The 13,204-nt window shown below is 39.5% G+C and overlaps 1 protein-coding gene across 3 annotated transcripts; it reads right to left on the reverse strand.

The window, feature by feature from the left end:
• Positions 1-1,139: 1,139 nt before the first annotated feature.
• On the reverse strand, positions 1,140-12,917 carry apbb1 (amyloid beta (A4) precursor protein-binding, family B, member 1 (Fe65)). 3 transcript variants are annotated; one of them, XM_034867116.1, is made up of 15 exons: positions 12,730-12,917; positions 11,384-12,059; positions 9,249-9,454; positions 9,109-9,168; positions 8,869-8,948; positions 8,700-8,766; positions 7,747-7,893; positions 7,215-7,342; positions 6,540-6,545; positions 6,266-6,380; positions 6,053-6,137; positions 4,654-4,734; positions 4,379-4,494; positions 3,682-3,858; positions 1,140-3,464 (listed from the first exon to the last, which is right to left on the reverse strand). In XM_034867116.1, exons 2-15 carry the CDS (start codon positions 12,030-12,032, stop codon positions 3,309-3,311), a joined length of 2,073 nt encoding a protein of 690 aa, XP_034723007.1. In that variant the 5' UTR covers positions 12,033-12,059; positions 12,730-12,917; the 3' UTR covers positions 1,140-3,308. The 3 variants fall into 3 exon arrangements, with proteins under 3 accessions (XP_034723007.1, XP_034723009.1, XP_034723010.1); XM_034867118.1 differs by having other exon boundaries at positions 12,812-12,889; XM_034867119.1 differs by lacking the exon at positions 6,540-6,545.
• Positions 12,918-13,204: the final 287 nt, after the last annotated feature.

Below are 13,204 nucleotides of genomic sequence, written 5' to 3' on the forward strand. Positions count from 1 at the left end.
CTTGATCTGACGTCATGCACACGCGGGCAACGGTACTCTCACGAGATCAAGGCTGCCGCGGTTCTGAGACGCAGGCAGCGCAGTTGCTTTTCACCGACTGCTAGAAGCAGGCGGACCCAGGGCATGCTGGGAAACGCCGGCCTCTCAGCTGATTTAACAGCTTTAACATTTTTCAGAAGACTCAACATGACGTTTTACAGTATATACACTTTTAAATGTTTTTGGAAACGGCTGGAAACAGTACACTTTACAGGCGAGGTGCAGTTCATGACGATTGAGCATAATAATAATAATAATAATAATTTTAAAAAAAAGTATGCTTCCACAAACAGAAACCAAAGTAGCCATCTTTAGACTATAAGATCCAGACCTGCCCTTTGGAAACAATCTCTTCACTTGGCTTCACACAAACTAAGGAAAAGCTCAGATATTAAAAGACCACAAGAAAACCAGTTCTGATATGTTCACATTTATTGTGCAGTGACTTTTATATACATCCATTTTATACACCTAATTTACATGAACAGAAATAAATTAATCTGCTAATGTTTTTGAACTCATCTGGCTTTAGTGTTGCCACTGACTGGACACAGCAAACTTTAAAAAAGGAAAATAACTCCAAGTGACACATGAGTGACATGGCAGTAATATGAGTCAGTGCAGTCATATTATCATTAGTTTTATATATTACACATATAAAGAAGCAGTTGGTAAGAGTTTTAGTGTTAGTTAGTAGTTTAGGTCAGGCAACAGTGTCACCCTTCTTCTCAAACAGGACTCCTTTAAGATCCATAGGGTTAGAATAGAGATTATGTATTCTGTGGCTAGTACTAAAGTACTAAATTTATCAAGCACTCTATTGAGGATACTTCTGATTTTAGCCTTCTTCTAAACGTAAAAATTAAATTGAATACAAAACATCTAGAGTGATTAAAAAGTTGTGAACAATTCAATGCAGATAACAGGTGAAAGACTTAAAAAAAATTTTTTTTAAATGGCTTTATTTTAGACCATAGATCAATGGTTATGCACCGGTTAGACTCAAACATTTACCACAGACAGTCTCACTGTGACATCAGCGTAATATAGTGGACACGTTTTTTATTGAGAAATCACTGTTTCATAGATGTACTGTTTGACTTTTATTCAAAGTTGTATTTGTTATGCATGTCTATACATTCTTTTTCACAATATTTGCTGTTATTTAGTTCTTATTTGTTGACTTTTTTTTTTTTTTTTTTTTTTAAATTGAGAGCCTGAGGATATCTAGTAAAAAGCTACCAATATCTCCACGTGGCCAAACAAAAGCCCTGCAGAAGTTGGAATTAGGGCTGGGCGATATATCGATGTATTGATATCGCGATATGAGACTGGATATCCTCTTCGATTTTGGATATCATTATACTAAAATATAATAAATTACAGGCTGCATTACAGTAAAGTGGTGTCATTTTTTTTAACTTACCAGACTGTTCTAGTTGATTATTTACCTTTACGCCACTAAGTCATTGAATAAATTCTGGTGATTATTAAGCTAAAATCTGTGATTTAAAAAAAAAAAAAAAAGTATAAATAACATTTTGTTAAAGCACCAATACTCAACCATACATCTTCCGCAACATCGGCATTAAGGTATTTGGTCAACAATACAGTGATATTTGATTTTCTCTATATCGCCCAGCCCTAGTTGAAATTACCAAAGAATCTTACAAACTGCATCTTTAACATTAAAGATGACTATTACTATTGTGCTACATACAGTATTGATCACTGACAGACACAAAGATAAAATACAACTTGGCTAATTAGTGTTTTCTTTAACAAAAGTAAATCTAACCAACTAATGTGAATATAATCTTAATGGTGTACATTGTCAAGTGTGGAAATGATAAAAACATACATTAACTGGAGCGGGAACCCACATAAGTCAAAGTGTGGCAAAAGGGGAGAAAATACAAATGAAAACCCCATTAGAAATCATCTCTGGGTTTCCCCCACCATACAGTACACACACTGTAAAACATCGAGCTGCTCTCATCTTTTCAGTCTGAAGGAACTGACAGGAAGCTAAACTTTCTACTGCTAGCTCATGATAATCACGGACACTAACTAGAGTGACATGCCTATGATACACGGAACAACACATCGACTCCAGCCTCCTCTTACCATACAGAAACACGGAGAAAGAATTTACAGGATACACCGATGGGTCTTAAGCACTAAACCGCTGCAAGCAGCAAGAACTCTAAGCTATCCAAACATGCAGCTTGTGGTGAGTTTCTACAGTACTATTCAGTAGTTGATGGCGGTAAACGGCTGTGTGAAAACCCAGAGTTAGTTGTTTTTTTTGTTATTACTATTATTTCTATCACAAGATAATGATTTGAAACATGGCTCTGTTGTTCCAATAGCCTCGCACCCAATCTAGCCAGACTCTCTCGTTGAAGTGAACAAACAAATCACGAAGGCAGCCGTCGTATCACCACACCATACAGGAACATCTGATTATTGCACACTAGCACTGAACTTGCAAATGTCCATGCAGAATGTATGAGGAACACACTACACTCAAATCAGTGGTTGCTCACTATGTGACAGATGACCATACAGTTCTTTGGAAGACTAAAATACGTTGTTTGGGGAGGGACAGGGACATATGACTACCTGGCACACTACTGTGGCGCCATACAGCGCTTATTGTACAATCTAAAAAGGTGGTGGTGGAAAAAGTGGTGCAATGAGGTGTTAGAAAGTCAATGACACTGACTGACAACCACTGTGTTACATGATCTTAGAGAAACGCTGGGGCGTTAAAGATGATAATTGCACCGCGGACGAAAAGGAAACAAGACCATTTCCGTGAGTGAATCGAGCAACCTCCTTTTTCGAGTAAATTCTAGCATCTTCAGTAAATATATATATATATATATGACATCCATATCCGACATTCATAGCGTTGTTTCTGTTAAAACACAAAAATAGTTAAGACTCACAGAAAGAATCCCAGCAAAGAAAAGAGAGACAGATGCCTGGGTTTCACCTGTTAAGAGATGGAAGTTTAAAATGCTTGTATAAAGTAACAACCCCGACAACAGCAAAAAAAGAAGAGAGAAATTAATGCAATCTTTCCACACACAATCTCCCTCCCCCCAACAAACTACTCCACACACTAGACTAGGGACTAGACAAGTGAAACGGTCGTAAGGCGAAACTGTGGCAGAAGGATGCGAGAGGGAGAAGTGACATAGAGAAGGGGCTGTGGTGATGGACCTTGTGTGTAATGGACCGGGGATCATCTTCACTCAAACTCAAGGGGATTGGGAGCCAGACCTGTAGCTCTTAAAGCTGCCCAGCAGACTCTGCACCCCCTTCTTGACCCGTCGAGCCACAGAGTCGGCGGGGGGTGTGGGCAGGCAGGAGGACAGGCTGGGCGGGCGTGCATCCAAACATTTCTGGTAACGAAGCTGTAAAAAGAAAACACACGCGGCATGAGTGGTGTTTTACAGCCACTAGTCTAAAACTTAAAACACAGGCCTATTAACGAGGATTGACATTTATGCCAAATTAGTCTCAACTTTTGGACTTGACAGAATTAAAGCTTAAAATGTAATAATGTGTAAGTCATTTACGTCTGCACCTCTTCTCTACCGTTCTCATCTTATGTATTTGTTTACGACTCACCATGCATGCCGCCTGCACAGCCTCGCTCAGGCTCGCCGCGTTGGGTTCGCACCAAAACATGTGACAGGTGTAATCCCCGGGACCCTCCGCCATGATGAAAGCAAAGGCGTGGACGTCCCGTCCCACACCCATGAAGGACAGGAAACGCACCCTGCACTCTGACAGCACCTCCTCGGTCTGGGTGACGGAAACAGAAATGACAGAAAAATAATGACGTGTACTTTGAAAAATGCAGTCATCGTTCTCAGGGGATTAAAAGTGTGAAATCTGTGTGATATATGTTCAACTGTTTGGAAATAGCTGGGTAATTGTTCAGAGAAGACTACAGACATGGCTGTTTTATTGGTATTGTTTATTTGTGAACTTGAATGTCATCTTCTGGGAAGAAGACTGCAGTTACAAGAGAAACTAGATGGCAGGTTTATGTCCAATTGATTATAAGTTATTGTAACATTATAATTTATGTTGTTAATAAATGTTTTAAAATTTGACAAAGTAGTGCGGTAAATTGGAAACAAAGGGCAGATGTATTGCATAAATGTCTAGTCTAAAAATTGCATCGCAACTTATGCTTAAAACACAAATAAATGTAAAAATCAAGAATGTAATCGAATCGTGACCTTAGAATGGAAAATCTAATCGAACGGAAACTTTGGAGAGTCGTAACACCCCTGATGTTCAGTTTGTTGTCCGTTACCTGTTTTGAAAGTATTGTGAGGGTGGCTGGTGCGATATTCACTGAGACAGGAGTCCAGGCGTATTTATCTTTGCCATTAATTGCTGCCTCAAGCGTGTCGTTGATTATATCCATACCTGAAAAAAATGAGAAACACGCAAGCACATTATGCAAGACATTAACTTTACCAAAGTCATAATTACAATCAGGAAAGAACAAAGAATACTTCAGGTTTCAAGGCACTACCAGCCAAAGTAATTACATAGACCTTTATATATTTGAAAGGGTTTTCTTACCAACTGGCTTGGCCACAGCCTCACAACCAAGGTAATAAACCTGGAAGCGCTGTAAGGGTTCATTTTTCGGAACAGGAAACTCTGTTGAGAAAGAAGAGAGATTTAAGTGATCCGTTCCCACAGTTATAAGGATTTTTAACACTAGAACAGCCACGACGGTCATTTTGAAATTTATATATGTAATGACTTTGCTGGATAAAAAAAAAAAAATAATAAAAAAAAAAAAAAAAAAAAAAAAAAACTACAATCCTGCTGGTACCTGACTTTGCCTAACAGATTCTATGTTTCCATTTAAAATTGTTTTTATACACATTACACAAAAGGCAAAGAAAATAAAAATCCCTTTTACCTATTTCGGCCATTTTGACCGCTCAGATTTTTGCGGTATTGTTTTAATCTTTCGCGTGGTTGAAGATGTATGTTGGTTGCTTAGTAACTGTCAGTGTCCCTGTCAGGGAAACGTCATAAGCGGTCTCAACGCTGCTATTCAAACAGGCTTTTAGTTAGACGTGGGGTTTTTTATGGTTTTGTTTTTATGTTTTCCATTTGTTTTTAAGTGTCTTATGCATTATATTGTACTTTGCTGGTATTGTATTACATTTTACTGTGAAGCACTTTGTGATTTTTATCTGTGAAAGGTGCTATACAAATACTTACTTGTAAGTACCTTACTTACTTACTCAAGTAACAAGTGTGGGCATCGCCGATAGGCCACAGGCAAAGCCAGAGTCGGTAATGCAGGCTACCGCAATAAATACGGCGGGAATGGACTCAGAAGGCAAGTTCCGGGCGCTAGCTCTGTGAGAGGCGCGGTACATGTAGCTAGATGGCCGGTGGCTACCTACGGTTACATATAACTTTATACATCCTCGGACTGGCTGGAATCATTGCACACATCCTCTCCAATGAGTGCAACCGCAGTAAAATATTCCGGAGGAAGTTTAGGCAGCAACTGGCAGAGGAGCGGAGATTAGAGAGGAGAGAAGGGCAGCGGCGCTCCGTCCGAGCAGCGCAGACACCAATACGGAGGCATTGCCAGGTTAGGTTAGGTTATAGATGTTCAAATAAGATACTTTTAGCTAATATTTGCCTGTTATGAGTAATGTTGAATGAATTTTCATACCATATTTTTAAGATACGAATGTAGCTTATGAAATAATTACATTTTAAAAAGCCATGATATGAATTATTGAAACACCTGCGCTACTCGAGTGTGTAATTAACATTACATTTTTGTGTTATTTTGTTTTTCAAAAGATGTCCTAACACAATCCATGCATTAATATTGAAATTAGGTATTTATCATGTCAAAATGACCGCTCACGGCAGTTCTAGTAGTTATGGAATCCCGGCACTTCTAGTGTTAAAGTGTAAAAGGCCATGAAGGTACTCTGCTTACCTTCAATGGGGATGGCCACAGGGTTACCCGGGTCAGAGCTGAGCCTGCTCACCCCTGGCTTGGTCGCCTTTCTCTCCATCATTATCTAAAGTCAAAAAAAGAGGGAGGAAATATGTGAAATTCCAAGTAAGAAACTATGGTTGATCATAAACTCAAAATACTGCATGGAATTCGTAATGGAGGGAAAAAAACGTAAATCCAATTATGGCTGACCTTTGAACACATCTCATGTAAGCTGGTGGCTATGTTCTTGGCAGGCGAGTCACAGCGGAAAACATGACACTTCAGAACTTGAGTCAGGTTGTCTCGGGCCACATAAGCAAAATCCCTGCAGGTGAAATCAAATGGAAAATGCCACATTTACATGAAGGATAAATACAGCATAGGTGTGGGAGTTTGAACAAATATATGCTTATGAGCACATGAAGCGCACACACATACACAACAGCACAAAACTATAATTGTATAAAGTCTTAGTAATTGTTACCTTTCCCTGTAAATGATGGAAAATGCAGCATGAAAGAAAAAAACACTATTGTTAGAACACAGCGAGCCAGGAAGCAGGAAGAAACAGTCAGTTATCTTTGTCAACAATGCTCTGAACAATCCAGCAGAGGGCAGCAGCTTGCAATAAAAGCGCACAGAGTACAATGTGCTTGTCGTGGCACATTTCTGTAGGAATGCCATGCCTTGGAGGCGGTACATTTTTTTTTTTTTTTTTTTTAAACGGGAATCAACCATTTAATGCAACAGGATAATGGCAGAACATTCAAATGAGTGAGAAAAAGCCGGTCTGTCCCATTTGACAAACATTGCCTGAAGCTAAAATTGAATTTAACTTAAGGTGTAAATTAGCCATAATGCATCTATTATGTGAAAGATCTGACAGTTTAGTTAATTGTTAACAGATCTACTGTAATTGTGTTTTCACTGAGCACCTCCACGCGATTACAAATATAAATATAAACTAGAACATGAACAAAAAAGGATTTCATGTCAAATGAAGAATATATGGTTATTCAAAACAGTACAATCCTAACTAAATGATCAAACAAAGCCTCTGTGAAGCGTGGGTTGTTAAAAGCAAATGTAAGCAGCTAGAGATTACAAATCACGTGTAGTTCTGCCATCTTCATGTTGATCTTGTAGCGTGGGTACTGACCTGCCGTTGTCTCTGCCAACGCCCCAAACACGGATGCTGCCAATGGGCTGAGCGTGAAGCAGAGTCTGGCCCAGTGGGTCGATCAAGTTCATGGTGTCATTCTTCAGGACCATCAGCATGTCCTTACCCTGTCACAACACACACTCTTAGTATGAGCAGCCTGGCTTGGTCCCATTTCAACTACCACAATCATTTGTGGACTGCTTTAAAGTTACAGGTAAGAAATCTACGCATGCATTAGTATACTTTCAGCTGTTACGATTTGAGGCAGTTTGCTACGATTCAAATATGAATTTAGCCATGGAAACTTATCTTAACAGCCCCAAAAATTCAACCATGAAAATGTATTCAGGCCTTCCCAATGGAGGAATTAAAAGTGATCAATCACTTTGGTTGGCAATAATCACCAAATACACCAACGCTCAAAGACATCAGAGTGTGGTTTATTTAGGAAACATTTTTCAACATCAAAGTGGACACAACAGGAATTGGTGTGTGTCCTTGTCTGTGTGACTCAGTAAAATCCCCTCACCTCTCCCCAGATACCGGCAGTGTCATGAAGGTTGTGTTTGTGATAGGAGAGCTGCCTGATGCAGTTGTTGACAGCAACACTGCTCTTGCCGGGAACCATGTCCTCCTCAGACATCTCTACCCAGCCCAGGGAACGCACTGCAAAACACTGACGATACAAATATATGCAGCACATTAGTACAATACAGGACCGCACAAAGAAGGTGAAGAACCATTTAGTTAAATCACGGCGGAATTCGGTGGTGTGGTGGATCCTCTACAGAAGGGGTCTTCAACATGGTTTAAGCCAAGGACCTAAAGACTTTATCCATACCTTTTTTTTTTTACATAGAATACTAAGCTTTTCAGAAAACTGTTTGCATGATTTTGTAAATAATGTTTTAATGTATAAAAATTTTTTGGGGGATTTGGTTTTTTTTTTGTGTCTCACTCTGTAGCTAAAACAGAGAGATAAACATGTAGGGTGAAAACAGGATCTGCAGCAATGTGCAGTACAACAAATACATGGTGTTTTTTGAAAATGAAACCATGTAAACCTATTCTGGTACAACCTCAAAATACAGTTATGAATAGGACAATCAGCATGATATTGGCACTATAAACAAGAATCCTTAGAAAATGTAACTGTATCTGTGAATGGCCTTAGTGACTTGACTATAGGCCAGTAAGTAGGGGGGATTTGTATTTGCTAATATACGTTCAATTAATCTTAAGCCTTTTTCAAATTTTTGAAACACAAAAAATTGGAGAAATCCCTGTGGAAATAGGTCACCCTTTGTATATGATCAATCCTAAATGTTCCATAACAGTTTACAGCCTCAGACAGTGCAGTGCCGAAGAACCAGTTCTGAAGCCAGCCTTTTGTCTCAACAGCTGTGACATTATTCTTCATACTCAATCTGGTAATAAGACACTCAACATATTGGAGTGATCCAACATAAAACGCTGATTTACCTTAGTCTCTAAATCTGTGCAGAGTGGAGCGAGCTTCTCTTCTTCCTCAGACTGGGAGCAATTGTAACTACAATGAGAGAGAGAGAGAGAGATGAGGATAAGCAACAGAAAGCAAATAAGAACAGGTGACAATGTACTAAATAATCACAAAACTTTTAACAGTACACACTTGAGGTTGATGGATGCATAGCGTAGAGTTGCCCCTTCAAACTCCTTCAGACTTTGATCAGATGCAACCTCTCCCTCCTCCTTAAGACACAGCCAAGAAGAAAAACAGTTAACGACGGAAACATTCAGTTTTGTTAACTTGACAAGACAACCCAATCCAAAAGCCAAAATGGGAAATGATGCACAAACCCATCTTCCATGTACTTTGAGTACACCAAATCATTTTCTCGCCACAACTTACATTCCACAGTTCCCCTTCGCCAACTCCTTCATCTGTGCTGGAAAGGTGAGCCCAGGATTCCTGGAAAATGTAAAACAAGATATTAGTGTCTACAGACTCACCTGCCATTTGCCTTTATTCAAGCAAAAGTGTTGCCTTACCTCAGTCTCCTCACAGGGTGTAGTCTCCAGGGACATAGTCGAGGACATCATGGAGTCACCAACTTTCCCCAGGGGTGAAGGAGGCTCCCACTGGGTGGTGCCTGTGGGGATGTGCCAGTAGTATGTGCCTGATGTATCTCGCACCCTCATCCATCCTGAAGGCAGGTCCGTGTCGGTCTCAAAGGCACTGGAATCCCAAAAGGACTCTGAGAGGCAGGGAGCAAAGGAGAAACACACAAATGGAAAAATTGTTTAGTGTGTGGTTAAAAAAAAAAAAAAAAAAAAAAAAAAGGACAAAAGATTCTGTAAAATATATGGTCAGCAGTAAAATAGTTGATTCTTAAAAGTGGCTAGATATGGTAATTGACAATAAGATAAACTGTAATGTAAAAAACGGAATAATGATTTACGGTGGCCAGCAGTTTTTTTTTTTTTTTATAAATTTAAAGTGCCTATATTATGCACATTTTCAGGGCCATAATTGTATTTTGAGGTTGTACCAGAATAGCTTTTCATGGTTTCATTTAAAAAAACAAAGATATTTTAGTTGGTTTACATTGCTGCAGCTCCTCTTTTCACCCTGTGTGCTGAGCTCTCTTTAGCTACAGAGTGAGACATCTCACTTTTATTCCATCTTTGTTGTGAGTTGCACATGCACAGTATCTAGATAAAGACTACTATTCAGTCAGAAGCAGAGTATGAGGGAATGTCCTGACAGTACCTAGGTAAGGACTACTAGCCAGTCAGAAGCAGTGAGGGCGAGCCACGCTAGCAGCTAGGCAAGCATTTCAAAGTGACACATGTTTGTCTCTGAAGTAAAGGCTGGACTACAACAGAGCTGTTTGGAGCAGTTGGTGAACAGTGTTTTCTGTTGGAGATGGTAAGGGGGAAAGTCAAAAAGCATAATATGAGCACTTTAACAACCAACAGCACAGCTGTATCTTGTTAGTTCCAAGCATCGGTGATTGTTTTGACTTAAACAATATTACTAAATAGTAGTACAATACTGATGCAGTTAGATTATTACTATACTTGTACTATATTTAGCTACTATAATATTACTGAACACTGATACTGGTAAAATGAGACTGCACTGACATCACCAACCAAAATATCTAACCTGACTCACCAAATTAACATTGCACAAAAACAGACAATGGAAATTTTCTCCAATGCATAGATTTAAGCCTTTAACTCCACTCAACTACAAGATTATTATAATGAGTATATATTAGTTGGAAGACATTAGAGATTTATCTTTAATTTGTTTTGGGAGCAGTTAATGACTAGAAAAACAATATAGATACAGTTTGTTTTGTATTTCAAACAAACTGAAAGTCTTTAAACTGAAAGAAAAGGGTGCAATCCATGAATTTAACTATTTCACAACAAGTACGGTACAAAATAAAGAAGCAAAAAAAAAGATTAAAAAAAAAGGTAACTTCCAACCAAGCCTGCTTTTACTGGTAACACTTTACTTTGGCTCTCCCTATTTAGCATTTACAAGTAGTATATGAGCATTTAATAAATGGTTTCTAACACACTAAAAGGACATCATAAGCCAATATAAGAACATCTAGTATTTTTAGTAATGAAAAGTCAGCAAATTATAACTTCTCCTGACAAGGTACAGTTGATAGTATTACAAATTTCTTTTTATTGTCATTCTTTAGGCCCTGTTTTTCACCAGGCTCCACTTATGGGGGCTCACTACAAGAGGATTAAAGTTCCTAAGTACATTTAGAATATACACTTACTACATTATAGTGTGTTTTAACTCTTTTACATATTTATATATACACTAATAAATTCTAAAACCGGGTTCAAGTGTTGCCCAGTTAGCAAATCCAAACTCTTTTAAATATTTATATATACTAATAAATACTAAAACTGGGGTTAAGTGTTGCCCTGTTATCCAATCTGCACTTCATTTACTGGATTCTCAGTGTATAAATGAGAATATTAAGACCATATACCAAAGTTTACGCCATGTATTTTCCATCTGTAATGGTATGTGGTTTCCGTGCATCTTGTTGTCTATGAAAGCAGACACCCACCCACTGCTCTTTTAGGCATGTCACATGTTGCACTATGACATAAATGTGTGGCTTCTAACTCCATGCCCGTCCATTTACCTCTGTTGCCATTTGGAGAGCTGTCAGCTGGGTTGTCCTGAGACAGTGCAGGCCAGGTGGACTCTTCATCATTTGGTGTCCCATTCATGTTGGAGAACAGGAGGCAGGCATTTCTCCCCACAACACTGCCCTCTCTCTGAGACTCCACATTACCCTGTTCTTCTGCCACCACCTCTCCTCTGGTATCACCTGATGTTTGTTCTTCTTCCTCCTCCTCTGATGTCTTTTCCTTATCTTTATCATCTTCTTCTCTCTCTTTATCTTTCTCTTCTGTAGACTCCAGAGTGTCGATAAGAAGCGGCTCATTGAGGATGTTCTTGGACTCCTCCTGACTAAGACCAGGGGTCATTACTATTTTGGGAGACTTGGTGTGCTCCTCGTTTCCCTGTTGTTCTTCCTGAGTGCTGTTCTGGTGAGGGAAGTCATCCTTGTTCCCATTTTGGCTGATATTGCAGTTATGGTCCTGGTCCTGTTGGTTCTCTGCTACTTTCCGCAGCTGGTTCTGGCCTTCTTTCACCCACTTGGCATTGTTTCCAGTGGACTCCTGGTCGCACCAGTGACTGCTGTCATTCAGCTTGTTCTTTAGCTCTTCATCTTGTTTTTGTTTGTTCACAACATAAGGCATATCTTCATCATCACGGCCACCCATGTTCACTTTCCATGTACGTTAACAGCGCTGATGGAGGAAGAGGGTGAGATGCATTAGCATTACCGTTAGCTTGCTAGCAAGCAGGCAAGCAATAAGCAAAATGGTGAGATTTAGAAAGAGTGTCTCACAAGTGTTAGTGAAAATGGATTGTGGCTGCTCGCTACGAATAAGTTCAGAAGCATTAACCTTGTCAATCGCTAAAATGTGCTAGCTAGTAACATTGGCAGCTAGCTACAATTTTAGCTAGTAACATTGGCAGTAAAAGCAACTAGCTAGACACATTTCAATCTGGAGATGGAAGTATGTTTCTTGTACGTCTATTCTGGGTTGGCCATTACTGCATTTACTTTCACTGTTGGATTCAGCTGGCGAATATGAAACATACTTCAGAAGCTTCACTTTCCATTGGCCAACACGACGTTAGGCATTGAGTTCAGTGCATCATTTTAGATTAAGTAAGATGATTGTTAACTAACATCCAATTTTAGAAGCAGACTGCGTACTGAAATACACTGATATTAATCGGATGCCGTCGCCTCAGCTGGAAATAACGGAATCTATCCGCCATCACGACCGCCGTCATCTTGGCTAGGCTAATATTAGCTCCTCAGCTAGCTAGCTAACGTTTCCCAGCAGGAATATCAAAGCAAAGCGGTGACAGTGATTTATCATCCTCATATTAAAATGTTTTACTTACCAGCTCCACTAAAGCCCCTGTTTTCGAAATATGCTAAACTGTGCGAGCTAGCTACATATTTCCATCAATCGCGAGGGCTTACTTCGTTTCTAGGTGGTGTTTTCTGTCAGTGGGCTTGACTAGTGATGGAGGGCGAACCTGCGTCACGCAATAACGTCACGGCCAGAGCTCTCTGGTGCCACTCAGGCTCAAAGCAGGAGGAGAACTTCATGAAATAAAATTTTTCAGACTGTGTTTGGACATCAGGTGCTGTACATTAATAGCATAATCAATAAAGCACACCATATCTTCCTTGCCAATAGCAATATCTAACATGTCTGATACTCATAGGCATGAAACCAGAGGTGGAAAGTAGGCCTACATTAACTAGAGTAACGTTACTTCAAGTTCGGGGTAACTCGAGTAGGCCTATTTCCATTTGATGGAAGGCAACTTTATACTTCTATACTCTATTTCAGAGGGAACTATTAAACTT

Source organism: Etheostoma cragini, chromosome 3 (genome assembly GCF_013103735.1).
Source record: "Etheostoma cragini isolate CJK2018 chromosome 3, CSU_Ecrag_1.0, whole genome shotgun sequence".
In the NCBI taxonomy this organism is placed as follows: domain Eukaryota; kingdom Metazoa; phylum Chordata; class Actinopteri; order Perciformes; family Percidae; genus Etheostoma; species Etheostoma cragini.

Bases quoted from the DNA above. Each gene is read 5' to 3' on its own strand.
- apbb1 (XM_034867116.1), bottom strand. From the start codon at position 12,032: ATGGGTGGCCGTGATGATGAAGATATGCCTTATGTTGTGAACAAACAA. The intron at 6,138-6,265 runs GTCAGCCATAAT...TTTTGACTTTAG, and splicing joins TACATGAGATGTGTTCAAAG to ATAATGATGGAGAGAAAGGC. The intron at 4,495-4,653 runs GTAAGAAAACCC...CATTTTTTTCAG, and splicing joins GGCTGTGGCCAAGCCAGTTG to GTATGGATATAATCAACGAC.